At 43.0% G+C, this 24,566-nt stretch overlaps 4 protein-coding genes across 5 annotated transcripts; 2 read left to right on the top strand and 2 right to left on the bottom strand.

Moving 5' to 3' along the window:
* Positions 1-1,443: 1,443 nt before the first annotated feature.
* On the top strand, positions 1,444-6,158 carry tcp1 (t-complex 1). Its single transcript, XM_062411075.1, has 12 exons — positions 1,444-1,596; positions 2,071-2,156; positions 2,244-2,372; positions 2,806-2,903; positions 3,010-3,120; positions 3,261-3,442; positions 3,802-3,928; positions 4,271-4,446; positions 4,579-4,702; positions 4,894-5,086; positions 5,193-5,356; positions 5,758-6,158. Exons 1-12 carry the CDS (start codon positions 1,524-1,526, stop codon positions 5,969-5,971), a joined length of 1,677 nt encoding a protein of 558 aa, XP_062267059.1. The 5' UTR covers positions 1,444-1,523; the 3' UTR covers positions 5,972-6,158.
* A 60-nt stretch (positions 6,159-6,218) lies between these two features.
* acat2 (acetyl-CoA acetyltransferase 2) lies at positions 6,219-10,357 on the bottom strand. Its single transcript, XM_062411076.1, has 9 exons — positions 10,199-10,357; positions 9,136-9,270; positions 8,856-9,037; positions 8,387-8,504; positions 8,151-8,294; positions 7,679-7,801; positions 7,428-7,582; positions 7,230-7,340; positions 6,219-6,963 (listed from the first exon to the last, which is right to left on the bottom strand). The coding sequence occupies exons 1-9, from the start codon at positions 10,245-10,247 to the stop codon at positions 6,793-6,795; spliced, it is 1,188 nt and encodes a 395-aa protein (XP_062267060.1). The 5' UTR covers positions 10,248-10,357; the 3' UTR covers positions 6,219-6,792.
* A 1,013-nt stretch (positions 10,358-11,370) lies between these two features.
* wtap (WT1 associated protein) lies at positions 11,371-17,629 on the bottom strand. 2 transcript variants are annotated; one of them, XM_062411073.1, is made up of 8 exons: positions 17,457-17,629; positions 16,857-16,894; positions 16,688-16,743; positions 16,527-16,585; positions 16,287-16,411; positions 15,083-15,261; positions 12,702-12,856; positions 11,371-12,584 (listed from the first exon to the last, which is right to left on the bottom strand). In XM_062411073.1, the coding sequence occupies exons 2-8, from the start codon at positions 16,884-16,886 to the stop codon at positions 11,935-11,937; spliced, it is 1,254 nt and encodes a 417-aa protein (XP_062267057.1). In that variant the 5' UTR covers positions 16,887-16,894; positions 17,457-17,629; the 3' UTR covers positions 11,371-11,934. The 2 variants fall into 2 exon arrangements, with proteins under 2 accessions (XP_062267057.1, XP_062267058.1); XM_062411074.1 differs by lacking the exon at positions 17,457-17,629 and adding an exon at positions 17,277-17,404.
* Positions 17,630-18,836: 1,207 nt separating this feature from the next.
* sod2 (superoxide dismutase 2, mitochondrial) lies at positions 18,837-21,293 on the top strand. The gene is made up of 5 exons (XM_062411072.1): positions 18,837-18,994; positions 19,477-19,682; positions 19,780-19,896; positions 20,448-20,627; positions 20,726-21,293. Exons 1-5 carry the CDS (start codon positions 18,966-18,968, stop codon positions 20,869-20,871), a joined length of 678 nt encoding a protein of 225 aa, XP_062267056.1. The 5' UTR covers positions 18,837-18,965; the 3' UTR covers positions 20,872-21,293.
* The last annotated feature ends 3,273 nt before the right edge of the window (positions 21,294-24,566 follow it).

The following is a 24,566-nucleotide window of genomic DNA, read 5'->3' as shown; positions in this document are numbered from 1 at the left end:
TTAAGGCCAAACACATAGTTACCCACAGTACATTGTCACGGTGATATCCGTGGTTCCCTGGTGGATTCTAATCACTTGATCTCACACCATCATGTCAAAATATCAGCTTGTCTAATATCCTAGTCTTTGCCAACGTATCTGCCAAACTACGTCTCGATCGACCTCTAACACTCTTTGTGTTTTGTGCTTATTATTAAATTCGAGTGCGCTAACATGCAAACTAAGTAGATGAATGTGGTGTGTATTATAATTGCTACGAGGGGAAAGTCTATGGCTGAAGAATGATGACTACAGCAGTGTCAAATAATAGGTTATGGAGTATTAATGATGTGTGTGCACTGGAAGACACACATAAACAAACACAGACAGCAGCAGGCCTGTGTGAATGTGTGCGCACGTTTGTGTGGACGTGTTGAGAGACAGCTAAAACAGAAGAGGAGATAGCGGGGATGCAAAGACATTTAAGATGACAGAAGGGAAACATCATTCATTACCTGCTTAGAACCACGAAGGTTCCTCCTCCCTTTTCCTTGTCTACTGGCCACACTCCTCACTAACAAGCAGAGAGACGACATTATGCAACTATGGGAGGGATCAACCTGACCTGATGAGGCAGGACAAAGACAACACATGCATATGTATGTACGAGTGTTTAATAAAGCACAAAAGGCCTTAGATGTTGCATACTCAGTAATGGACTTTAGATGAAACCACTTTCCAAGTTTCTACCACCTTCAGAAAAAAAGTTATTCAAGAATACCTCCTTCGCCTATGTGCTATTAACCCTAACCCTAACCCTAATTGCAACCCTAACCCTAACTGTCACCCTAGCTCTAACCTACACTTACCAATGTCGTACAAACTCGTAGATGGAACCAATCGAACTGTAACCTCTTGCTCAGTCTGAAAATTCCAATAATCTCTGGTGAACTAATATAAATATCTAAATTAAACATTTGAGATACTACATATGAATACAATATGTATACAAAACATGTAATGTATTCATTTTTCACAAATCAGTGTAGTCATTTTGAAATGTGATTCATTGAATTGTTGATGCATCTCCCTGAACCTTTTTTTAAAGTTAATTTTTATTTTCTCTTATTTATTTGTTCTTTCTTTGTTTTGTTTCTTCATCTATATAACATTTTTCGAAATAAATAAAGAAACAAATCAAATCGAAATGTGCAGCAGAGGGCGCTCTGACCAACAACCTCAATCTACACAGACCAGTCACAGAAGCACGAAGAAGACGGGAGTGGCGCGGTGGTTTGGTTGCATGCTGGGAGATGTAGTCTTAAAGTAAAACCTGACAAAAAGTTATTTTCTGATTCTTCAAAGCAGCTGATTAAAGAAAACTTCATTAACACATGTAAACTCGACCTTCACGTAATCATCCGACGCGTCAACACTTAATAGTTCCTCGTTTTTTTTCCTTCTCGAACCTTCCGGTTAACGCCGGCTCACCCATAGTGCACCGCGCCGCTTCCTTTCTTCTCGGCTTCTGTGGTGCTTCCAAGATGTCGATGTTAGAAGGTCCGTTAAATGTGCTCGGCCAGAGGACAAGCGGCGAGTCCATTCGCACGCAGAATGGTGAGTTCTTCTACTTCTCTTCTCACCGTTTGGTAAAAAGCGGACATCTTCTCCGCCCGCGTCCGAACAGGCTGCAGATAAACCCCCCGATTCATTCACTGCATGCGACACACGTGTGGCTAATGCTAATGCTAACGAGGAGTGACTCTTTCTTTTACTCAATCCTCTTTTAATCGTCCATGGGGATATATACAGTTAGCTCATGATGCTAACGGCAGCAATTGCATGTTGACGCGCCCGTGTTTGTACCTTTCATTCGCAGCTCCATGAATGAACGGCTATGCTAATGGGCCAGATTGAAAAACACCGTCATGGTCTGAAGGTGTGGTGCCTGTCTGTGCGCCCCACTCAATAAATTGACAGGACATTTCAGCTGCAGCAGCAGTGTTGCATGAAGTTAAACTTGCAGCAGGAAGTAGTGTTTGTGTTTAAAATCTGCACAAGCTACTATTAGCATCCTTATTTTCTCCCCAGTCATGGCCGCATCCTCCATCGCCAACATCGTCAAGAGCTCCCTGGGACCCGTCGGGCTCGACAAGATGTTGGTGGACGACATCGGGGTAACATTCAATATCCTGAATCGATATGAAATTGATTGTTTGAAATGATCAGACATTTCAAATAAAGGGTGTTGTTTTTATTGACAGGACGTGACCATCACCAACGACGGAGCCACCATCCTGAAGCTGCTGGAGGTGGAGCACCCAGCCGCCAAGGTCCTGTGTGAACTGGCCGAGCTGCAGGACAAGGAGGTCGGAGATGGGACCACGTCTGTGGTAAGCTGAGGGGCAACAGCTGCTCCCATCACTCATACAGACCCCTGCTTAAAAGGCTGCTTCAGATCAGGGAGAATGAGTGTTGCTTTGTCCAGTTTGACTTATTTCTGGCTGGAAACATGCCATGAGTGCTGTGAAAAAAGTTATAATCCTGTTTTAGTACCGTACATCTGCTTACCTTACGGATGTGTGGCTATGCTAACAGGAAAGAGGAACTGTCCGTCAGTGTCTGAACGGGTCGTGCAGCCTCATTTCTGCCAACCCTTACGAAACACAGATGGCACAGATTGAAATCACAGCGTGACATAGACAATTATTGATGATGTGATGACCCAAACCGTTACTCTTGTTGAGGGTTAAGGGCAGAGGATGTCCAACCTTGTTAAGTCCTGTGAGACTGATTATGATTCGTGATTCACGTGCATTCCTTCAGGTGATTCTTGCCGCAGAGCTGCTCAAGAGTGCCGATGAGCTGGTGAAGCAGAGGATCCACCCGACGTCAGTCATCAGTGGATACCGTCTGGCTTGCAAGTAAGATGCTAACGTTTAGCCCCGCTCTTGCATCTGCTCATTGATTTGCATGGTACGTTGGATCTGTTAAGGTGTATCTGACATGTTTTTTCACCCCACTTTCAAGGGAGGCAGTGCGCTACATCAATGAGAACCTCACTATTGGGACAGATGAACTGGGCAGAGAGTGTCTAATCAATGCAGCCAAGACCTCTATGTCTTCTAAAATCATTGGAGTGTATCCTTTTGTCTTAATGAGGCAGGGTTGAAATGTTTTGTCAGGACTCTGGTACTACTTTTTTTTCCTAATTTCACAAGGATTTTCTTGCATGTAAGTTTCTCTTTTCTGTGTATGTACCTTGACTTCTGAGCCATCAGTGATTCAGACTTCTTTGCCAACATTGTGGTGGATGCTGCCCTGGCTGTGAAGTTTGTGGACGGCAGGGGTGTGGCTAAATACCCCATCAACTCTGTTAATGTGTTGAAAGCCCACGGCCGCAGCCAGAAAGAGAGCTTCTTGGTCAATGGATATGCTGTGAACTGCACCGTTGGCTCACAAAGTGAGTTTGTCATCAGCTTACATTCACAAATGCTACTTAAGTTGTGATTTCTTTTCCAAAGCCTCATTTTGTAATGGTTCATACATAATTGCAGCTGGTCAAACTCCCATTTAAATTTACTGCTATGTCTTGTCATGGTGTATGCAGCGATACGCGTGGGAGAAAGCAAATTGGTTTTGAAAAGAATAGTCACAGTAGTTTGTCTACTGGGGCACCTCTTTTCTAGCCAGACAGTTGAATGTTAACCTTAAATGAGGCTATTTGTGATTAAGTACTTGATTGATTTGTGTGACTAAGTCAAATATGATTGCTCTGTGGTAATCTCTCATTAAACATGCTGTTTTCTGTTTTTTCCAAAGGCATGGTAAAGCGCATTGTTAACGCTAAGATTGCTTGCCTGGACTTCAGTCTTCAGAAAACCAAAATGAAGATGGGAGTCCAAGTCATTATCAGCGACCCAGAGAAGCTTGACCAGATCAGACAAAGGTTGGCCATGTGACATTTTAATGTTTTGCCTTCTCACACACATCAATCAAAATCTTCCCATTTAAATTTGCTGTGATACTGACTCAATAGTTTACACAGTGATACGCGTGGGAGAAAACATACTCAGCCACGAGTCAAGGCAGCAGCTTCTCTCTGAGCTGTTGGACGACTTGTGGTCGGGACACATTTTCTGCACTACCTTTTTTCCATGTGTACAATAAATCAAGATTTAATTGTTTTGGAAAATCTGCACAAATATTACAAAGATTAACGGTACATATGTTGTTCTGTCTGATATTTAAACATCAATGATGACACATAAAATATGTTTTGTTGCTTCAGGGAATCTGACATCACCAAGGAGAGGATCCAGAAGATCTTGGCAGCAGGTGCCAATGTTGTACTGACCACAGGTGGCATCGATGACATGTGCCTCAAGTACTTTGTGGATGTAGGAGCCATGGCAGTGAGGAGGGTCCTCAAGAAGGACCTCAAACGCATCGCCAAGGCCACAGGAGGTGAGAGGAGAGCATACAGTGTCTTTGTTTTGTGGTTTTTAAACTATTGGGCTCTGTATCTCAGCATGTGATTTGTCTTTTTTACTGTTAGTCGTGTTGTGATATTGAATACTTAGTTATTTCCATTCTCAGCTACTGTCTGCCCATCCCTGACCAACCTGGAGGGCGAGGAGACGTTCGAGGCCACGATGCTCGGCCAGGCTGAGGAGGTTGTGCAGGAGCGTATCTGTGACGATGAGCTCATCCTGGTCAAGAAGTGAGAATTGCGACTACTTGAATCTCTTTGCTTCTGTAACATTTGATGGTAAAGAGTACCACTGAACTGTTGAGCAATGTCGAGAGAACCAGTTCTAACAAGTGCACCTCAACTGTAGCTCTGGAAGCAGATGGGAAAACCTGGTGAATTAACTGCTGCTTCTGTTTTCCCCTCTAACTTTTACTCCTCAGTACCAAAGCACGCACATCAGCCTCCATCATCTTGCGCGGGGCCAATGACTTCATGTGTGACGAGATGGAGCGCTCTCTGCACGATGCTCTCTGCGTGGTCAAGAGGGTTCTGGAGTCCAAGTCTGTAGTACCAGGAGGAGGCGCTGTGGAGGCAGCTCTTTCAATCTACCTTGAGAACTATGCTACCAGCATGGTGAGCTCTCAGTATATGCTGAGATAAAAAACCTGCTTACTTTGTTCAGTTGTTAGCAGGTAAACTATCTGAGCTGAATTTTAACTCATCAGCTTTGTTTCTTCAGGGTTCTCGGGAGCAGTTGGCCATTGCTGAGTTTGCTCGCTCTCTCCTCGTCATCCCTAAGACGCTGGCTGTGAACGCAGCACAGGACTCCACTGATCTGGTGGCCAAGCTTCGCGCTTTCCACAACGAGGCTCAAGTTAACCCTGAACGCAAGAATCTGAAGTGGTGAGTATTTTGTGACACAGTAAAGTGTGTTTAAGAATTTCCCCTTTTTAAATAGTTTTCATTTTCTGGAAAGATCACAGAATAACCGTATCTACTTTGATCTACTCGGAGTCTATCCTGTGACAATAGCATTTATTTACTTATGCTCGTAGCAGCTGGAAAGTAAGATTGCCAAGTGGACCTAGATTAATACTTTGGGTTAATCAACAACTAAATAATTAAATTATTTTATGTAGTTTAAGCCAAAAATGTGAATATTTGCCCTTTTTTAAAGACCTATGATGGTAAAATGAATATCTTTGAGTAATGGAGTGTAAAATAATTTAGTTTCAGCCCCCATCATCCATTTGTAACTTAAGTGGCAGTTTTAGATGACCTATTTAATGCTATGTGTCCTATAGGATCGGACTGGACCTGGTGAACGGAAAGCCGAGAGACAACCGTCAGGCTGGCGTGTACGAGCCAACCATGGTCAAGACAAAGAGCCTCAAGTTTGCCACTGAGGCCGCCATCACCATCCTCCGTATTGATGACCTCATCAAACTGTTCCCAGAGCAGAAGGAGGGCGGGCAGTCGTACCAGGAAGCCATGCAATCGGGATCTCTGGATGGTTGAAGAGGGTGCGATTGGTCCTGATAAGTTCAACACCTGTATTTATACATAAGGAGCGCTTCATGGCTGTAGCTCTAGTGTAGGCCGTGCACTTTGCCTGTTTACTGTTGTCTCTCTGCGCTCGTTCCCAGAGGAACTGTTAAGTGATTTGTTTTTGGACACTCAATAAAGCTTCAATGGTTGTAAATTACCACTGATTTGTTAATTCAAGTTGTTGTGATTACTTTGCACTGGTGTAAAATAATTTGACTTGTTTTTCATTTTTTTTATTCATGTTTAACAGCTAGATGACAAGAGACAAACATCTGGTTATGTACAGGAAGCACTAGGTTAAAAGGCTGGTGCACTTATCCTTATGGCACTTGACTGACTTAAGACTGATGCACAATTGATCAGAGGAAGAGGGTTTAAGATACTGGAATGTTTACTAGGTGTTTCAGAGCAAGCTAAATCTATTAACTTATCAAGATAATCAATAAATTACAGGTTAAAAATTAAATAAGGCTTTACATAGAAAATACCATGTTTGCTAATCATAAGGATCTTAATCTTCGTCTTTACAGTTTGTCTTAGTTGTAGCGTTAATAACTGAAAACGCCTTAGTTAGTTTCACAGCTGAAAACTGAGAATAAAAATTCACGGTGAGCTTGACGATCTATCATTGCAACATATTCATCACATCTGCCTTTAGTACAGTGAACGGAAGAACCCAGGTAAACCACAACCCTTTGCCCTGTAGTGTAAACAATGAATGTTCCCTTTGTCCTTTTTAAATATAAGATGAGAGAAAAGTGCGTTCCATATAGCAGCGTTAAATATTCCCCTCAGACCCTCTCCACACACATGGCGATGCCCATCCCCCCTCCGATGCAGAGGGACACCACTCCCTTCTGTCCTCCGGTCCTCTGCAGCGCGTGCAGCAGCGTCACCAGCACCCTGCAGCCAGACATGCCGATGGGGTGGCCCAGAGAAATGGCGCCGCCGTTCACATTCACCTGAGGAATGGAAGAAGGGATTTGACTGTAATTTCAGTGATGCCATGTGTAGATTAACGCAAGAGAGACACGAGAGAAGAAACTATGAATCATTTTAATTCACTAGATCAAGTTTTTGATTAAGATTGTTTTACTTGATCTGATCCAGATCTTCACCAATCTTTAGTGGATTCTTCCTGAGGTCATCTTCCACAAATCACGTAGTTTTTGCGTCATCAAATGTACAAGCCACAGACGAGAACAACATCCTTGGCTGAGGTAAATACCTTGTCAACATTCAGGCCGAGCTCTTTGACCACAGCGATGGACTGAGCAGCGAACGCCTCGTTGATCTCGTACAAGTCGACCTGGTCCAGCTGCCAGCCTGCCTTCTCAACCTGTCACAACATGATGAGGGATAAATATTAGGAACAGATAATCATCGTCTAGTCTGGTTTTACATTCAAGTGCCACCAACTTCTCACCGCTTTCCTGATGGCCGGTATCGGCCCAGTTCCCATAATGGACGGCTCGAGACCAGCTTGAGCCCACGATGCAATTCTGGCCATTGGTTTGATGCCACGCCTCTCAGCCTCCGATTGGCGCATTAGGACGGTCGCTGCTGCTCCGTCATTTATACCTACAGCAATAATGATCTTATCGTCAATTATGAATTCCTTCCTCTTCAGCCCAGACATCTCAATGTAAATCATGGTTCACAAGCTCCAACTCAAACCTGAGGCGTTTCCAGCGGTGACGGTGCCACTGCTGTCCTTGATGAAACAGGGTCTGAGCTTGGACATGGCGTCCATGTTGCTGCCGTGGCGAGGAAACTCGTCCACCTTCACCTCCACTGGACCTAAAGCGGAAGCACAGTGATTTCCACGGTTACATTATTAAGGCTCGTTGAGACCTTGTGATTCTACGCCTCTGTTTGATTTGTATAATAGGCCAGGTTTTACTGTGTGGGAGAGAATTAAAGCCGGCAGATGTTTTATAAGCACCTAAATAAATGTTTGAGATGTTAAACAGTCACTTATCAAACTCCTGGGGCACGCGAGAGACAATAAGTGCCTTTAATAATTCAGACATTTATTAAGTGTGAGCCGACACAGAGTTATTGCCCCCGTACCTCCATGACTCAGGGCTCAGGGCTGATGGGCTATAAGTATAACTTTAATTATGAATACAAACGAATATAAATAAACCTTTTCTGGACGGCACCATGACGGGGACAATCTCCTGATCAAAATGTCCCGCTTTCTGTGCAGCCTCGGCTTTGTTCTGGGACTGGACAGCAAACCGGTCCTGCTCCTCTCGACTGACGGCCCACTGCTTGGCCACGTTCTCCGCTGATGAAACAGAATCAATACATATTATCCCGATGTCAACATAAAACAGAGACCACTGGCTGCTGTGTTGGAAATACCACACAAATCCAGACCTGTGACGCCCATGTGGTAGCTGTGAAAGGCGTCCGTCAGCCCGTCGGCCAATATCGAGTCCTGCAGGGAAGCATCACCCATCTTCACCCCTGCTCGCATGTGCAGTGTGTGAGGAGCCTGAGAAGGTGAAGGAAACGGAACAGACCTTTAGACCCAAGGCTGACTCATTCGTTTTTTGCTTTTTTAAATACTATTGCCGATTTCACACTGAACTTCTTAATACAGACATCCTAAGAATACTTTTTTCACAACCAACATTTGAAAACCCAAAGAATTCAAATTCCGACCAAGCTAAAAATCAAGTACAAAAAGTATAAAACATTAGTTGATGTCTAATTTTGGATTCTGGTGCTTGTAAACTGTCAATATTCTATGTAAATCACACATTACCTCCATATCCCAGACCCTGCAGCCTTATCCATCACCAACTTCATATCACACCCTGACAGTTTTTGTCTGGGAACTTACCCTGCTCATGCTCTCCATGCCTCCTGCCACCACCACAGTGGAGTCTCCGGTCTGGATGGACTGAACTCCCAGACACACAGACTTCAGCCCAGAGCCACACACCATCTGACAGCTCCATGCCGGGACAGGGTACGGGATACCGGCCCCAACGCTGGCCTGACGCGCCGGATTCTGACCTTGACCTGAAGTCAATGATTGAAAAGTTATGTTAAAAAAAAATGCGGTCAAAGGTGACATTACTCAACACAAATGATAACACGACATGTGACCTTTTATCTACCTGCAGTTAGGACGTGTCCCATGATAACCTCAGAGACCTCCTCCGGCTTCACTCCGGCCCGCGTCAGAACGTCTTTGATCACCACTGAACACAAGTCGTGCACAGGCACCGAGGACAGGGAGCCGCTCAAAGACCCTGAGTGGGGAGATATATGGTAACATGAGCACATAATGAGCAATGTTATACAAGGGGAAATAAATTAAGAGTATTATCTTAAAAATATGTAGTTTCTTTGGCCAATTAGTGATTATCTACATGTATAATCTGACTTCACTGAAAGAAATGGTCTAAACAATTGTGTTTATATTTAATACTGTTTTTATGCTTCATATCTGTGCTTGTTCCTGCTTCTTTAATCCTGTAAAGCAGGTTGAGTGAGATCTCTATATATTAATATTTGCCTTCATTAAGAAACAGGTGTGTCAGATTACAGACAGTACACGATACACATCAGGTGGTAAAGTCTTATCATTTGCACAGCTATGACTCAGCAGATCTAATTTACATGTTTGGGAATATTCTCTGTGAACATTTGCATTTATTTAATCTCATTTCTTTGCATTTTATCATCATCTATTTTAACACTGTGCAGCTCTTTACACTTATACACAGAAACCCTTTTATTGTGTATTTCTGCTTAATATTTATATAATAATTTGTAATCCTTTTTTACCATTTGATTATTCCATAAATACGATTCCAAACTACTTTGAAAGAGGAATAACTACTTGAGTCTGCTACTGTGACTGTGGTTTTCTAATAGTCAGCCAATGACAGGAGGCTCGTGCGCCGTGGCACTATGACCAGCCAGCCAATCAACAGCCAGAGAATACTCTGGACACGAGCGAGAACCAATCAGAGCTCAGCCGCACTTCAGCCACTTAAGTTAATTGGAAAAAGAGAAATTTAACTAAAAGCGGATCTTGCGGACTCAAGTAAACACGAGGAGACGTTTTCGTCTCGGAAATAATGAATTACCGGCGCTGCTTGATGAGCAACGAGCTACAAGAGGATCGCATGAATCAGGAAGTGATGCTTCTGTCATTATGAATGAATACGGTACCGATGGGTGTCCGGGCGGCGGAGACGATGACCACGGGATCAGGGTTCATGTTGGCAGGAGGCTGGTTGGAGGTGAGAGCCGCTGGTTGAAGTCGCTGCTGCAGCTGGTGGTGTCGGTGGTTGTGATTGATCCGTCCTCTGACTGAGCTGTGTTGATACGGTCTTCTTCTTCTTCTCTCGCTTTGCTGGCTGATCGCAAACATCTATAGGTGCGTACCGCCACCTACTGTACAAGAGTGTATTACATGCCATAACATTTCCCTTAAATTCTACCTCTAGGCCTGGTGTGTTTTAAAAAGTTGTCTTCCTGATGTCTCCTATTCCCCAAACCCCTATCAGATCTTTCTGCACTTGATCCTGGAAGCTTCGTGTTTCTGCTTCGTTACTTGATCCTGGAAGCTTCGTGTTTCTGCTTCGTTACAATCATTGATAGGTTACATGCGCTGTGTTTTTTTTTAACCCAATAGTTACTTTTGTCACTGTTCCTCTTCCCAATTATAAACAAAGGTGTCCTTTAGTACTGTGATCTTTGTCATGTTTTGAGGACTTACTCCCTTCTGTTGCTTTCTATGAAGTTCTTGGTTATGACCAAATTTCCAAATTTAAAATGTTACAATAATCATAGACAGACCACATTCTTGAAGCTGCGTTATTGTTCGTTTTATGTCACTTTTGCGGATTCATGCTTGATTTTATTTTTACAAACTAATGTACAACAAAAAATATTTATTTCACAAGTACCACATTTCCTGTAGCATCAGAAAACAACAATCTTACTTCCTATCAGTATTGCACAATTTTTTCGACTGTTCCTGTATATTACTCTGATCCTCTTATGCTGCTGTTACACTGGATTTCTCTTAAAAAAAAAGTTTGCTTTCATTTTACACGACATGTATTTATTTGAGATTCATCTCTATGAAGGCCATGGTGAAAACCTTTTTTTTTTTTATATAATCTTTCATAGTTCTTTGGTTGCAGTAAATGTTAATTACTTCCAATAATTACTTTTGTTTAAAAGCAAGTAGCTCAGGCTGCTGGTTTTCACACAAACCCTTTTTCATTTGTAATCTTCAGCTAAGATAGCAGCTTATATGTCTTTATAAAGTACCGCCAAGTTTTCATTCTACTGCATTTGGTGATAGTTACTGGTAATAATGGCTTTCACTCCACTGTATTAAAAATCTTTATTGGTATTTGGTCAGTACATGAAAAGGACTGAAGTCAGAATAATATGAACATCGCATATAAACTACTCACAATTCAACTGAATTTTTCAACAGAACTTTTTTTTGTCAATGAAAAATTAAAACTGTATTAAAAAAAAGAAAAGAACACAGGCCAACATCTAAAAATGACCTTGAATACTGCGAAGCTACCGTAATTAAGTGATTTTACTGACTTTTGACGATGAGTTACAACACCAGATGCCTGATTTCAGTGTGAAGAGCTCAAACAAGAACAGCAGACGTGCTCAAATAAACAGCAGAGAGAAAGGAACTAGTTTTAAATCATACACCCACGCAATTCAAATCTAACATTAACCCTGTCCCATTATATCCCCCGTTTAGCAACACAAATGTGACAGAGGCATCACGATAGGCAAAGGGGCAGAGGGTGAAAACAAAATGTCTTGGACAGCAGCGCTGTGTTACAGACTATGCATTTGTTGCCTTGTTTGTATATTGTATAAAAAGAAATTTTAAAAAGGAAAAGACAGGTACATGTCAACGTACATTACAAAACGGCATTGTCGCTCGTGCTGGAGTCCAGGCCGTTCTGGGTGTGCCGTGACCCTGTAGTCCTCGTGCCCTTGGTCACCACGGCAGCCTTGTCCTCGTGGGGGTCGGTGGTGGAGTCTGTGTCATTGGAGTGCTGAGTCAATGATGTCTCGCTGCCTGTCGGAGAGTCCACGCTCTCGTACCCTGCACTCAGCTGGCTCCCGAAACCCACAGGTCCTCCAACTCTCCCCGCAGCAGTCTGATTCCCTGATGCCTCCTCTGAGTGGTTGGACAGTTTGGTCTCAGCTTCGCCGGGGCTGCAGACCATGGGGGACATGGGAAAGTCTTCCTCTGTGCTGCTCACCTCCCGGTACAGGCTGGGTGTAGTGGTCTCACTCCTCTGGGATGAGTTGCCGTTGCTTGGTCCATTGGAGACCCTCCCGTAGTCTTTGCCCACTTCAGAGGGCACGATCACCTGCTCGGGCTGGGCGGACGGTTCAGTGGATAAGCCGGAGGCAGCGGGTGAAGTCCTGCTGGGTCCGGCCACGGCACCCTGAGTGTGAGTCAGCTGCTGTCGGCTCTCTTTTAACTGCTGCTGCAGGACCAGGATGGTGCTTTGCATCCCTTCTACCTCCTCGTCAAGCTGGATGATGAAGTCATTCAATTCTGTGGGGTTGACCAAGATCAGCGACAGACGCATGCAAGTCAAAAATCAAATATAGCAAATCAGAATACAAGAAAAACGATGAGGGTATGAGATGCAGATGTTGCTCTTGTTCTCACCGTCTTGGCTGCTCTTGAGCTCCTCGCTGTACTTCTTCTGCAGGGCCAGCTCAGCTTCCAGCTGGGCAATGCGTCCCTGGGACAGCTGCCTGCCCAGCTCCTGATTTTCCTGAATCAGCATTCGACACTTGGCCATCAGTTTCTTCCCCGTTTGGCTGTAAGGGAAACAAGTCTCACATCACAAAGTGAACCAATGGACGAACACGCAAGGCAGAGATGGCATCTGATACGCTTCAGCTGTATGACCCACTTTGCAGAGTCAGCACAAACCCTTCAAAAGGGACCATACCTTAATGACTCTCGTCACAACAGTTTTCCATGTTGACCTGATTCCGATGCAATATATCATTAGCAGCTACCAACACACAGAACATGTATACAAATAGATGTTAATTACTTACTGTGAATGGTCTTAACTGACCTTTTCTGACTGAATCAAAAGCGCTATTATTCATAGTCATAATTTAAGGTCCTCAATGTGGCTCAAAACCCAAACAAGCAACCTAACCCCACACATCTATAAACCAAAACACCTGTTACATTATGTATACATGTTAAAAAGAAACCAGTAGCAATTCTGCTACTATCAAGTTCTGAAATGCAAAAAAGTGGACTCGCTACATGACCCAAGGTGAAGCACAAGCAGAATCATATCTGAATGAAATATTACAAGTGTAATTTGAAAGAGGACCTGTGGCTACGTGTAGCAAAATAGGAGATACACAACCATCACTTTAAATAAGAGCATTCTGTTTAGTTCAGCATGCCTCTTAATTCTAATTTTAAGAATTGTGATTAAGCTTTAAGGAGCTGTCATCAAGTGGCTGAAATTTACACATAAGAGAGATGCAAACAATTTACAACCATGGTTAACTGCCCCCTATAAATGTCTATGGAAGTCATCTGGGATGAAATATGAACAATAATGGCAAAATTTAGCAGCTGCACCATCTGAAAGCAGAAGTCATTAAACTGGTTCTATTAAACCTGTTAAAATCCATATATGTACATTACTGATTGTAATTTGCAATCATGCACCACATATCTTTAGTCAGTTGCTTGTACAACTTGTCTCCACAATTAGTACTTATAAACCATTATTATTATCCAAGATGCTTGGTAGATATGTATCAACAGGCTGTTTACACACTCCCACCTCTAATCTGAAAGATCTGAGTGTAAATAAGTGTTTAAAAAACTGTAAAATGTATGAGATTCCACTGTGTGCTCTTATTTTGAAAAAAGTGGCTAAAGATTTGTGACACTGGTAAGAAATCTAACTATAAGTGAAAAAGGCTGAGGGAGAAATTGTGAGGTCAATCACAAAAACACACAGAAATACAATACATTCTCATCAACTCATAACATGACTGGTTAAAAGACATTTGCATTCACAGCTTCAAACGGGACTCATTCACCTACAGCAGTGTGTTTCAATGTGCATCCAAAGAATAAAGCAAACTTAAATTGTAAATAAAGTGCAAATTTTACATTTAGTGTAAACAATTAAAGCCAATTGTACACCTTGATTCACACACACACTGCGGTAAGTGTTTGAGAGAAACAAGAGAAAGAAAAATAAATATCAATAAAAAGAAACAAGTCACAAAATAAACATGTAAATAGACTCTACCGTGACTGGGCCCCTGTTCAGAGGCCTAGGCGACTGGACTCTCGTGCCTGAACCATAGTCCCCTGTGGACCGAGGATCTGGCTCCACCACAGTCTCAACATCATTTCTAGCAGCTCTTCCCCCCCCCAAAGTCTTACTTTTAGAAGCCTAGAACTTTCCTCATGTTACTGCAATCTGGCTAGAAAGTCTTTACGGTTCTCAGGCAGACTAGCAGGTATGTGTGTGGTGTAATCCACGGTTAAATGTCTTTATAAACCAAGTATAGGGATTGTCTTTAAAATGTTCAATTGCTGTTTAAGGCTAGGGATGCTCCCTGCCTGACTCAACCTCCACCATAACCCCCCTATTTAATATGTGAACTGTCTGGTTTGAGCTGCGGGGGCGGGGAGGGCATATCCATGGCGGGAAGTGAGTGACCACCTCTTCAGGAATAGTCCGGACTCCTTCGGGCCCTTGGACGGTGAGGGGATGCGAGGGGAGAGAGCTGAAACACAAGTGTCACCTGACCATTCTGTCTTTTCACGTTAGGTTATGTGATATGTAGCTGGCACAGTGCGAGAGTACAAAAACAGTTCTGTTCTGCAGTGACTGGCTTTCTGTAAAGTCTGAGTCTCGTGGTGAGTACAGCATGTGTCAGCCTCCCCCCCACCATTGTTCCTGCATGCCTGCAGTGAGAGTGAGGGGCTTGAGGAAGTCTTGACTTTTTTTGTTTGAAGGAGGGGGGGGGGGTTATTTTGATTGTCTTTACCTATCAGGTGTAAATTTCCAGGCACTCAGTTCATTTTGGGCCTGCTCCAGTTTGTCTTTAGTCTGTTCCAGTTCAGCCTTCATTTTGAGGAAAAACAAGTTGATGGCTGGGTCCACCATGGATGACCGCAGTTGGGCCGCACTCGGTTGTTGGACTTGCTTGAGGTACTGGATCTGGGTCTACAGGATAAAACAAACAAGTGTTAGAAAGTTGTGCGATGGAGCGACATTAGCAATTTACCCAAAATCAGATTTGGTATCATTTTAAAATTGTTTCTAGGTTCAACACTTGTAGCAATAGTGTCGTACGATGTCATTCTTGGACATACCCAGCCATTTATTTTGATTGAACACAGAGCTGACAAATTCAAATCAACAAGTCAACCAAAACTCACCCGTCAGAGACATAGTTATACAAATACATATCTTAACCTCAACATTTCACTGGGCAAAGGGTGCAACTAACGTGTCAACAACCACTTCAGTCCCAGACGATCTCTTACTAGTTATAGCTCAGTGGTTAAAAGGAAAATACCTATCAGGCGTCAAGGTACTATCTTTCCAACCTCTACCCAGCAGTGTGTGCTCACCTCAGCTGCCCTATAAGAACGACACCTACTGCTGTAAAGCCACAGGGTGATCTACTATGGAAGCCCCCCCACGATCCATGAATGAATATTACGTAGCTCGAAGGATGTCAGGTAATTGATTAGGTGCCTCGTAGGGGAGAATTTCAATTAGGATACATGACTACCATTTTAAGTTTCTGTATTTATGACACAACACTGGTTAACCGTTGTTTACGCTTTGTATTTACAAACAAGTCACTTTTGACAGCTTCTTCTAATTGATCAGACTGAGACGGCAGATTCAACGCTTAAGATAATGTGTGAGTTTGTCAGGAGTAGTAATTAACACAAAATTTGACAACACGTAAAAATACTAATAGTGTAAATGATTCATAAAGAATGGAAGTGATAGTTGGATGCAGCCTCAGAGAAACTGGACTTCACTTAGTATTAACAAGTGGCCACGTCTTCCACACTACTAATAATTCATAAGGGGATTATGAAGGCCAAAGCATCACTAACTGTCAGTCAAATAGGAGCTGAGGGCAACAACTACTCATAGTGGGGGGGACCCCAAAAGCAAATTCCACCCCGTCATATCAAAAACATTGAAAGAGAAGAAGAGTAGAAACATACTGTGCACTCTTGCATCTCCTGCTCCTTGGTGGCAAGTCTCATGACCAAGATGTTCTCCCTGCGTGCAGACTCCTGCTGCTGCTTGAGCTTCTCCTCCGACTCCTTCAGGCCGGTGACATCATTGGCTAAGACGTGGAAGAGGGGCAGAGAAAGCAAACGTGTCAAAAGAGAAATCCTTCTCCCCCCCCCAAAAAAAACAGGCAAATATAGAGATGAGGTGTGACGCAAATGTTTACTTACAACACAGCTCAGCATATTTCGCCTCCAGGACCTGGACATAGGCTTCATGCTGTTTCCACCTAAAACAAACAAAAAAGGTGCAGAAGATTTATGTGCATTTGCTTCTTACTTGAGCTTTCCCACAATTCAATTCACAACAAGAGAATGGTCAGATACCCTACCTTGTGCATAACTCCTCTCTGGCCAGGGTCTTCATGTCAGATTCACTGAGGCGAACCTGTGTGAGGAAAATACAAAAGCAGGGACTGGTTAGAGACTGGTCGACTCTAGGAGATAAAATGGCTCATTACACGTGACAAATCCGGGAGCAGAAGGCAGAAAGACTCCCACCTTCTTGGGTAGAGGTTCCTCGTTGGTCATGGTGGACTCTGGGGATTAAACAAGACAGAAAAAACATCGTTAATCGCAATTTTTGATGTCTTGTGTTTAATCTGCTGCTTCTTCTTCTTCTAAGCAACAACGCACTGGTGTGACAGCTAATGCTAAAATGCTACATAAGATACAGCTTCCAACCCCCTTCTGCAGATAAACACACGCCAGACACCAAGTTAGCAGCAAGAACACGTGAATTAACTTCAACATAAGCGCTTATAAAGAGCTGTCGAGCCCGAGGTGTTAGCCAGGGAGACGGGCAGCGGCGGAGGATTGGGAGGATTATGAAAATAAGCACGCTAACGTTAGCCATCGAGTGCTAACAACATATAGCAACCGTTGGGGGAACAAACGGCGGTTCCGAAGCTAAAGTGTTACCCGGTGGCAGTGTCTTAATGTCCCGCCTGGCAGCGTGCGACTCCTTGCTCTGTTTTCGGCTCCTTGTTATCACAAAATGGCGGTGAAGGAAATGACCCCCTCCCCTGCGCTCCTTTTCCTGAAAGTAGCGGGCTCTCGGCTGCGGATCTCGGGCCTTGACTCCGCGGGAGAAACACTCACCAAGACGCGGTCGCTTCGTGGACTCCGTGGCGCCCGGTTGCTTCTGGCGCGACTTCGGTCAAAAAAAACACGCACGAGCTGCGGGTTTAAACGTGAGTAGCTCGCTTCGGCGTGTCCACCATTGTCCTCCTCTCAACGCACAGGACAGATCGAGTCTGTGCGCGGCTGCCGCTGCACCACAGCGCCGCCTCCACAGCTGCGAGCACAGACAGGAGCTCTCACTCCGCGGCCAGTTGCTGAGAAGAACGAGAGAGGACGTTAAATTAAATTAATATTAAAATGTAAATGAAAGGGATTTGTTAGGGGATATTTCAAGGTCTCATTTTGATTTTATTTCATCTTATTCTATTTTCTACATTATGCTGGTTAGTATTGTATTAATATAGTTATATGAACACTTATTATATTATATATTAACATGTTATCTTCACGGTTCAAATGTCACATTAAAGACTATATACAAAATACAGCACACTTTCAATAATATAACATTGCTACCTTTTTTTTGACTAGTGAATCCTTTACATAGACAGACAAACTTTTCTTACTTTGCTGTCAGAGCACTTTGTAAACTCTTTTTAGTGCTACATAAATACAGTTTATTCTATTGTTGTTATAATTTCCACTCCCAATAATCAATTTAAGGAACAAACTGGCTGCATATATTATAGAGTAGCTCTCATTTTTTCTACACAATGAGTACTTGCAGCTTATACTACTTCTGTGTTTGTTACTTACTTGTGATCTTAACAAAGGCCTTATACTTGCTTTACAGTGTGGTATTGGTACTTTTGCTTGAATACAAATATCAGACAATATCTTCATTAACTGTCCTTATCAATTTTAATAGTTGATCAATAGTTGTGAATATAAACTTTTGCTTGACGTCATTCTTCGGGGATTTTGCACTGGTCTCGTTGGTTTATTGTTGTGAGTGACTCATTTGCCTCGACCTAGACGATCTCTGGCGTTACCTCCCGTATGGCAGAAGAGGCGTTCACGTGATTCTTTGCTGTTTGTTTAAATACTAACTTGTGCCAATACATTAACATTTATTACGACTTATATTATATTTTATTACACACTGATCATCATCATTTCAACTCCACGTGTTTCAAACCACAAACACTGTATCAGTTTAAATGAATCGCCCTTATAATAACAGCCCCGCTGCACTTTTCCTGGTGTGTCGAAGAATATCATAAAGGCGGGAGGCTTAAAAAACATCATCTATTATATTTTAGCATATTTTCACACTTTAAGGCATTTTCACCATATTAGTATTTATTCATTATGTTTAAATATTTGTGGGAGTTGCCCTGGTCTCGGTTGGAGCAGCAGATGTTTATGAAAAGCCTGCACGCTCACGTCAACAACCCCGCTTAGAGGAGAATGGTACGGTCCACTGCACCGTCAAGTTGAAATAGCTCAGTTCAAGGGCAGTGATCTAATCTGTAGTTTGTGTGCGTCCCTCCCGTCTGTGCTGCGGTCACTGACACTGACACCACCATGCTCTGCAGAGTTGCCCAGATACGCAGGTAAAACGGACACCGACATGACAGCTACTGACATCAGTGAATGAGCAGCTAACTCCTGCTAGCTGTCGTGGCTCATGAACTCCTGACAGTTTGATATCAGAGCTAGCAGCTAGCTAGGCAGGATGCTAACTTGGTGCAGCAGCTCGGCTAGGTTAACCTGTGGCGCACAAAATAAAAGTTGTTGTGTTGTTACTTCACAGTCATTCATTCACTGGCGTGTGTGTGTGGCTTGTTGACATTGATCGTAATGCTAACACTGGCTAATAAATTGGATAACATCAACATGAGGGAACACACAGGTCACTTCCACACAGTTGCACAAGTTCAACAAACCTTCAACTGATAGACCCACATGTGCGAGGAGTAATGTGAGCTTTTAATTGGAGAAGTTCTAGGAATCACGTGTTGTCTACCGGTTTTAAAACCTCTTGTTGTGGTTGGCAAGTCATTCCAGTTGTTTCCTTTTTATTATTGTTTTCCAGGTGTGCAGCCGGCCTCAGCCAAACCATAAGCCAGGCCACCACAGCGAGGCACAAGCACACTCTGCCTGACCTGACCTACGACTATGGTGCCCTGGAGCCCCACGTCAGTGCAGAGATCATGCAGCTGCACCACAGCAAGCACCACGCCACATATGTGAACAACCTCAACGTCACGGAGGAGAAGTATCACGAGGCACTGGCGAAGGGTACGGACAATTAATGGCATGGAGTAATCAGCCGCTTGCCACTGTTAGATCTCCTGTCCCTTTTATTCACCTGGATGTTATTTGTGTTACATTTCAGGTGACGTGACGGCACAAGTTGCCCTCCAGCCTGCTCTGAAATTTAACGGAGGAGGCCACATTAATCACACCATCTTCTGGACAAACCTGTCTCCAAGTGGGGGAGATGGGCCACAGGGTGAGGTAGAAACATATCAGCGGGGGGCGGGCGGCAATCAGCTTGTCTTTAAACCTACACTGGTTTGTTGTGCAGTTAACTAACAATCAATTTTTATGTAAAAACAATGAACTCAAATGACCCTGTATTGGCATGTACAGATTGTTAGAGGGATAGTTCACCCATAAATGAAAATGCACTCATTATATACTCACCACTATGCCAATGGAGGGGTAGGTGAAGTCTTTGAGTGTGTGTGTGTATATATATACATATATATATATATATATATATATATATATATATATAGTTTTTAAGTCCCCTAGAGGTTAAAAGTCCTTTAAGAGATTATCCAGGAAGCTCATTTACATGTCTGGCAAACCAAAAAGTAAATAATCTTGTATTACAAATAAATTTCATATCGGGGATGATTTTCAGTAAATTGAGTCTGACATGGCAGCTCTCTTCCAAGGAAAATAGAACATATAAACAACCAGAATGTTTGAATTCTGATTTCGCTTCTTTCTGTTAATGTTAAATATGACTCTACTTGTCTCTTTCACTTCTTGCAGGGGAGCTATTGCAAGCCATCAATCGGGACTTTGGTTCCCTCCAGAAGTTGAAGGAAAAGATGTCCGCTGCTACCGTTGCGGTGCAGGGCTCGGGGTGGGGCTGGCTGGGCTACGACAAGGAGAGCGGAAGCCTTCGCATCGCGGCTTGTGCGAACCAGGATCCTCTGCAGGGGACGACAGGTCAGTGACTAAAGAGCCATGAACAATATCTCTCTACAAGTATTTATATTGTCCCCTCTTAATGTCACAGATGAAAAATTCTCTTTTCCATCCCTCAGGTCTCATCCCTCTCCTTGGTATTGACGTATGGGAGCATGCCTACTACCTTCAGTACAAAAATGTGCGGCCAGACTATGTTAAGGCCATCTGGAATGTCATCAACTGGGAGAACGTGACTGAGCGTCTTCAGAACGCCAAAAAGTAGAATCTAACCCTTGCACATCCCTGACAACCTCTCCCATCCTGACCTGGACCTGCTTCAAATAGTCGCTGCAAATAATTCTTAGTTTTACGGAGTTTCAGTGGTGGTGCTCTGTGAATTTTAGATTGTCAGTTGCATTATCATCATTCAATGCTTTCTATATTGAAAACGTACAAGTTGAAACAAAATTAATAATCATTTGCAAGTGGTTTTTTATTCTCGGGTCTGTCGTCAAACACCAGACTCAAAGCGCACAAAAATGGCAGCCTTTCACTGCTTTTATTTATTAGCCAAATAATAGCTGTCACGTTACCATGGAGGATATTCAGTGAGCTGCGTCATTGTCAGAATAACTCGTACTGAAATCATACAATGTTATTGCAGTCGATGTTTTTGATGTAAAATAATAAAATTATATGATTTGAGTTGTACAAGTTTGATCTCCTCATTTGTTACTTCACATGTAATGTATATTCATAGACTGTAAGATGCACTTAAAAGGTGCACTAGAGAGGAAAACAAAACAGGGATTGTAGTTGCAACAGCGACCAGCACAGATTAAGACTTCCTTCAGAGGAGAGTAAAGTCCACTGTGAGTGTTATAACAAATCCTGGATGTCTTTGTCAAATTCATGTTGATGTTAACCCATTAGCATTTCTTACCAGATCGGGTGAGGTATGTAATTTAGAGGTGGAGAAACATGTCCAGAGTTTTCCCAAGTTCTAACACTCAGCTTTCATCTACTGCATGATGGCCATCAACACTTATTTAGAGATATTTCTAAACTTGGCTTTGATCCAATCAGAAGGCTTTGATGATAAAGTCAACAAGATGTGCAAATGCTTGTATCAGGTGGACATTAAAGGCTCTATGATGTGTTGTCAGTGGGTTGATCAATGTAAAGTAGATGAATTAAGCCTCATGAACTTGTCAGAGCATAACAATCAAATGTTAAATAGTTACTCTATGATCACTGCTGTGCTACTGTACAGTATCACCAGAGGAGGTCAGTGTTTCCCAAGGTTTACATCTGGATGGTGCCTTTTCTTGGGTCATTGAGTTGTGTGCACACGAAACAATAAAAAAAAAAATCATATCACGTGCATTTAATTGATACAAATATGGGGGTTGTATATTCATGCAACAGACATGAACATATTTATTCATACCTCTTGCTTATTGGAGAAATAACATTTGAAAGGGTCATCTTTTGAGTTTGTTTATGTTCGATAAAGGAGTTAAGCTTCAAAATAATATCTAGCATAAGTCTACTGTTTTTCCACAAACATGTCATTCCTCTCTTCCTGACACTGATTAGGATCGACTACAGTTTGCCAGCGGGGGATGTCACATTCCAGGGATCTCTCCCTTTTCCTGGAGGTGCTGTCATGATATGGAGGTGAACTCCTTTTAGTTTTCAGTGGACGCAGTGGATTCACGCACATGGAGACCAGACTCTTTGGAATGGAACCAGCCACCTTTTGAATTATATGTCATTATCACTAGGAATAGATACTGAATGAATCACTAAAAAAGAAAATGTGTCATTAAAGACCAATATGGATTTAAACACTTTGTAAACAGTAAATCCTCACACATTGGCGGAGCCCGACTGTGTCTGACCTACAGGCCTTCTGGGACTTTGCCATATCAAAACTACTCATGTGGCAGAAAGTCTGTGGGAACAGACAGAAGTAACGACAGCCCAAATTTAGACTCAGATTTATCAGAGCCATAAATTCGAGCACACAAACTTGAAGTAGTTTAATTTAGGAGCCGCTGCCAACCGTAAGTCTCCCCCACTTATAAGATGATGGTTTGTATAAATGTGGCCTACTTTTTCTGCATAAAAGTTTGGGTGTGCCAAAAAATGATTTTCCTCTTCCACAACTCGTAAAAAAGATGGAACTCGCTCAGGATAGAGTTTCTTTAACCTCTGGAGGGGAAGAGAGGAAAATATTGGGGAAATGTCTCAGTCGCTGAGTTAAATTCTCCTCCGGAAACAGTCTTTTCTTTCTCCTTCTCTGTTTCACTTTGTCACACTAACCAAAAACCTTATCCCTAAACTTAACCTAACCACAATTCACATCTTAACCTTAACCGGGACCTCAGAGATGACATTTAGCATCATTAGGACCCAGATTTGGTCAACAGGAAAAGGTCCTAACAAAAACGAGTACACACACGAGTACACAAACACATAAACACACACATACACCGTCACAAACACTTAGTGGAGTGGAGTTGAGGCCTCGTTTGTTGTCCCACATTTCTGAGATAACTGTTTGGCGGCTGAGATAGAGAAACACAGAAACCTTAACAAAACTAAGGATGTAAAATGTGGATTCCTCTGCAGCGATGATTCTTAACAAGGGACACTAGATTACTTTGATTGAGACTGCATTAAGCTATACAGATATATTCAGTTTGCAAAGATAATTTCCTAGATATATATGAATAAAAGCTAAATGTTTAAACTGATATTGACCAATAATCAGCTATTGGTTGAGAGTCAGAGGGTGAACGTGTCACTCCCGTTTTTACAATTGCAATCAACTTCAACATAAGTCAGTGTGGTAAGAACTTGCTAAAATGACAAAAACTATCATTCTGAAAAATGTATTTGACCCGTAATTAGATTTCTTAGTTTGGTTCATGTCCCATCTAATAACGTGGAGGAGACAGGTGTTATGACGTATACTTCAGCCAGCCACAAGGCGGTGATAAAGACACTCTGAGTTAATTTTTGTAGAGTAGTCATGGCGTCCATCTTTACTGACAGTCTACAATTCAAATGATCAAATTTGGAACTGGACAAGTGTCAATCAAAGGGTACTTTTAGGCTTAAAACCACAGCTGTACACTCTTCTCACCGGCCGTAACACATCAACCTCCTACTATGCATAGTTGTCCCATGACTCCTTCCTGTAGGGACATCAACATCTTCAATCTCTCTGTGCTTTGCAGCTCTGTCATCACATTTCTGGGCTCCACCAGACCGTCCTCCACCCTGTTGAAGAAGCCGTCCCACATCACTCTCTGACGTGAATCAGCCTGAGCTGTTAGCTGCCATTGTCCCATTTGGACTGAAAAGCCATTGAACATTAAGGTGGTAAAAGTTTCCAGCGCTCGCCGTCCGTTGTTCCTGGCAGGGAGGGGGACGGAGCTGAATCCAGGGCACCCGTTTGGGCCTGAGCCTGAGACTTGAGCGAGAGACAGAGAGCGGCGAGCCAGGAACCAGACATTTCAGAGGGTTTGGGGCAGCAGGGTTCTGTCCTAACCTCAGGTTGACAGTGTGATTGATTGACCGTGGCTGCTGAAAACCCCAGACAGACAGAAAAGCATCCTGAAGGGCTCGGAGTGTGAGTGTAAGTGTGAGTGCGTACAGTACATTTCATCGACTCATTTTCATGAGACTTGTTCTCTTCTGGTGTTTCATGCAAGCGATCAACATTTCCACACCTGAAAACCTCTCTCTGGAGAAAGTCCTAAGAAAAGAGAGGGAGTAGATTGTTTTAGCGAGAGGGCGTGACCGTGTCTGGATAATTCTCCTCGCTTATGTAACAGTCACTCACAGCCTTCAGTAGAAAAGGGCTCGTTCAGGCAGCAGAGTGTGATAAATAACCGCTGGTCTGAGGTCATTTGGGTTTGAGTGGGATTGATCCAAGCTCGACAAATCCACATGGACAAAACTGAC

This window comes from Platichthys flesus, chromosome 18 (assembly GCF_949316205.1).
Source record: "Platichthys flesus chromosome 18, fPlaFle2.1, whole genome shotgun sequence".
Lineage (NCBI taxonomy): Eukaryota > Metazoa > Chordata > Actinopteri > Pleuronectiformes > Pleuronectidae > Platichthys > Platichthys flesus.
Note: the sequence above shows the minus strand (reverse complement) of the source record. Positions and strands in the feature narration are given on the sequence as shown.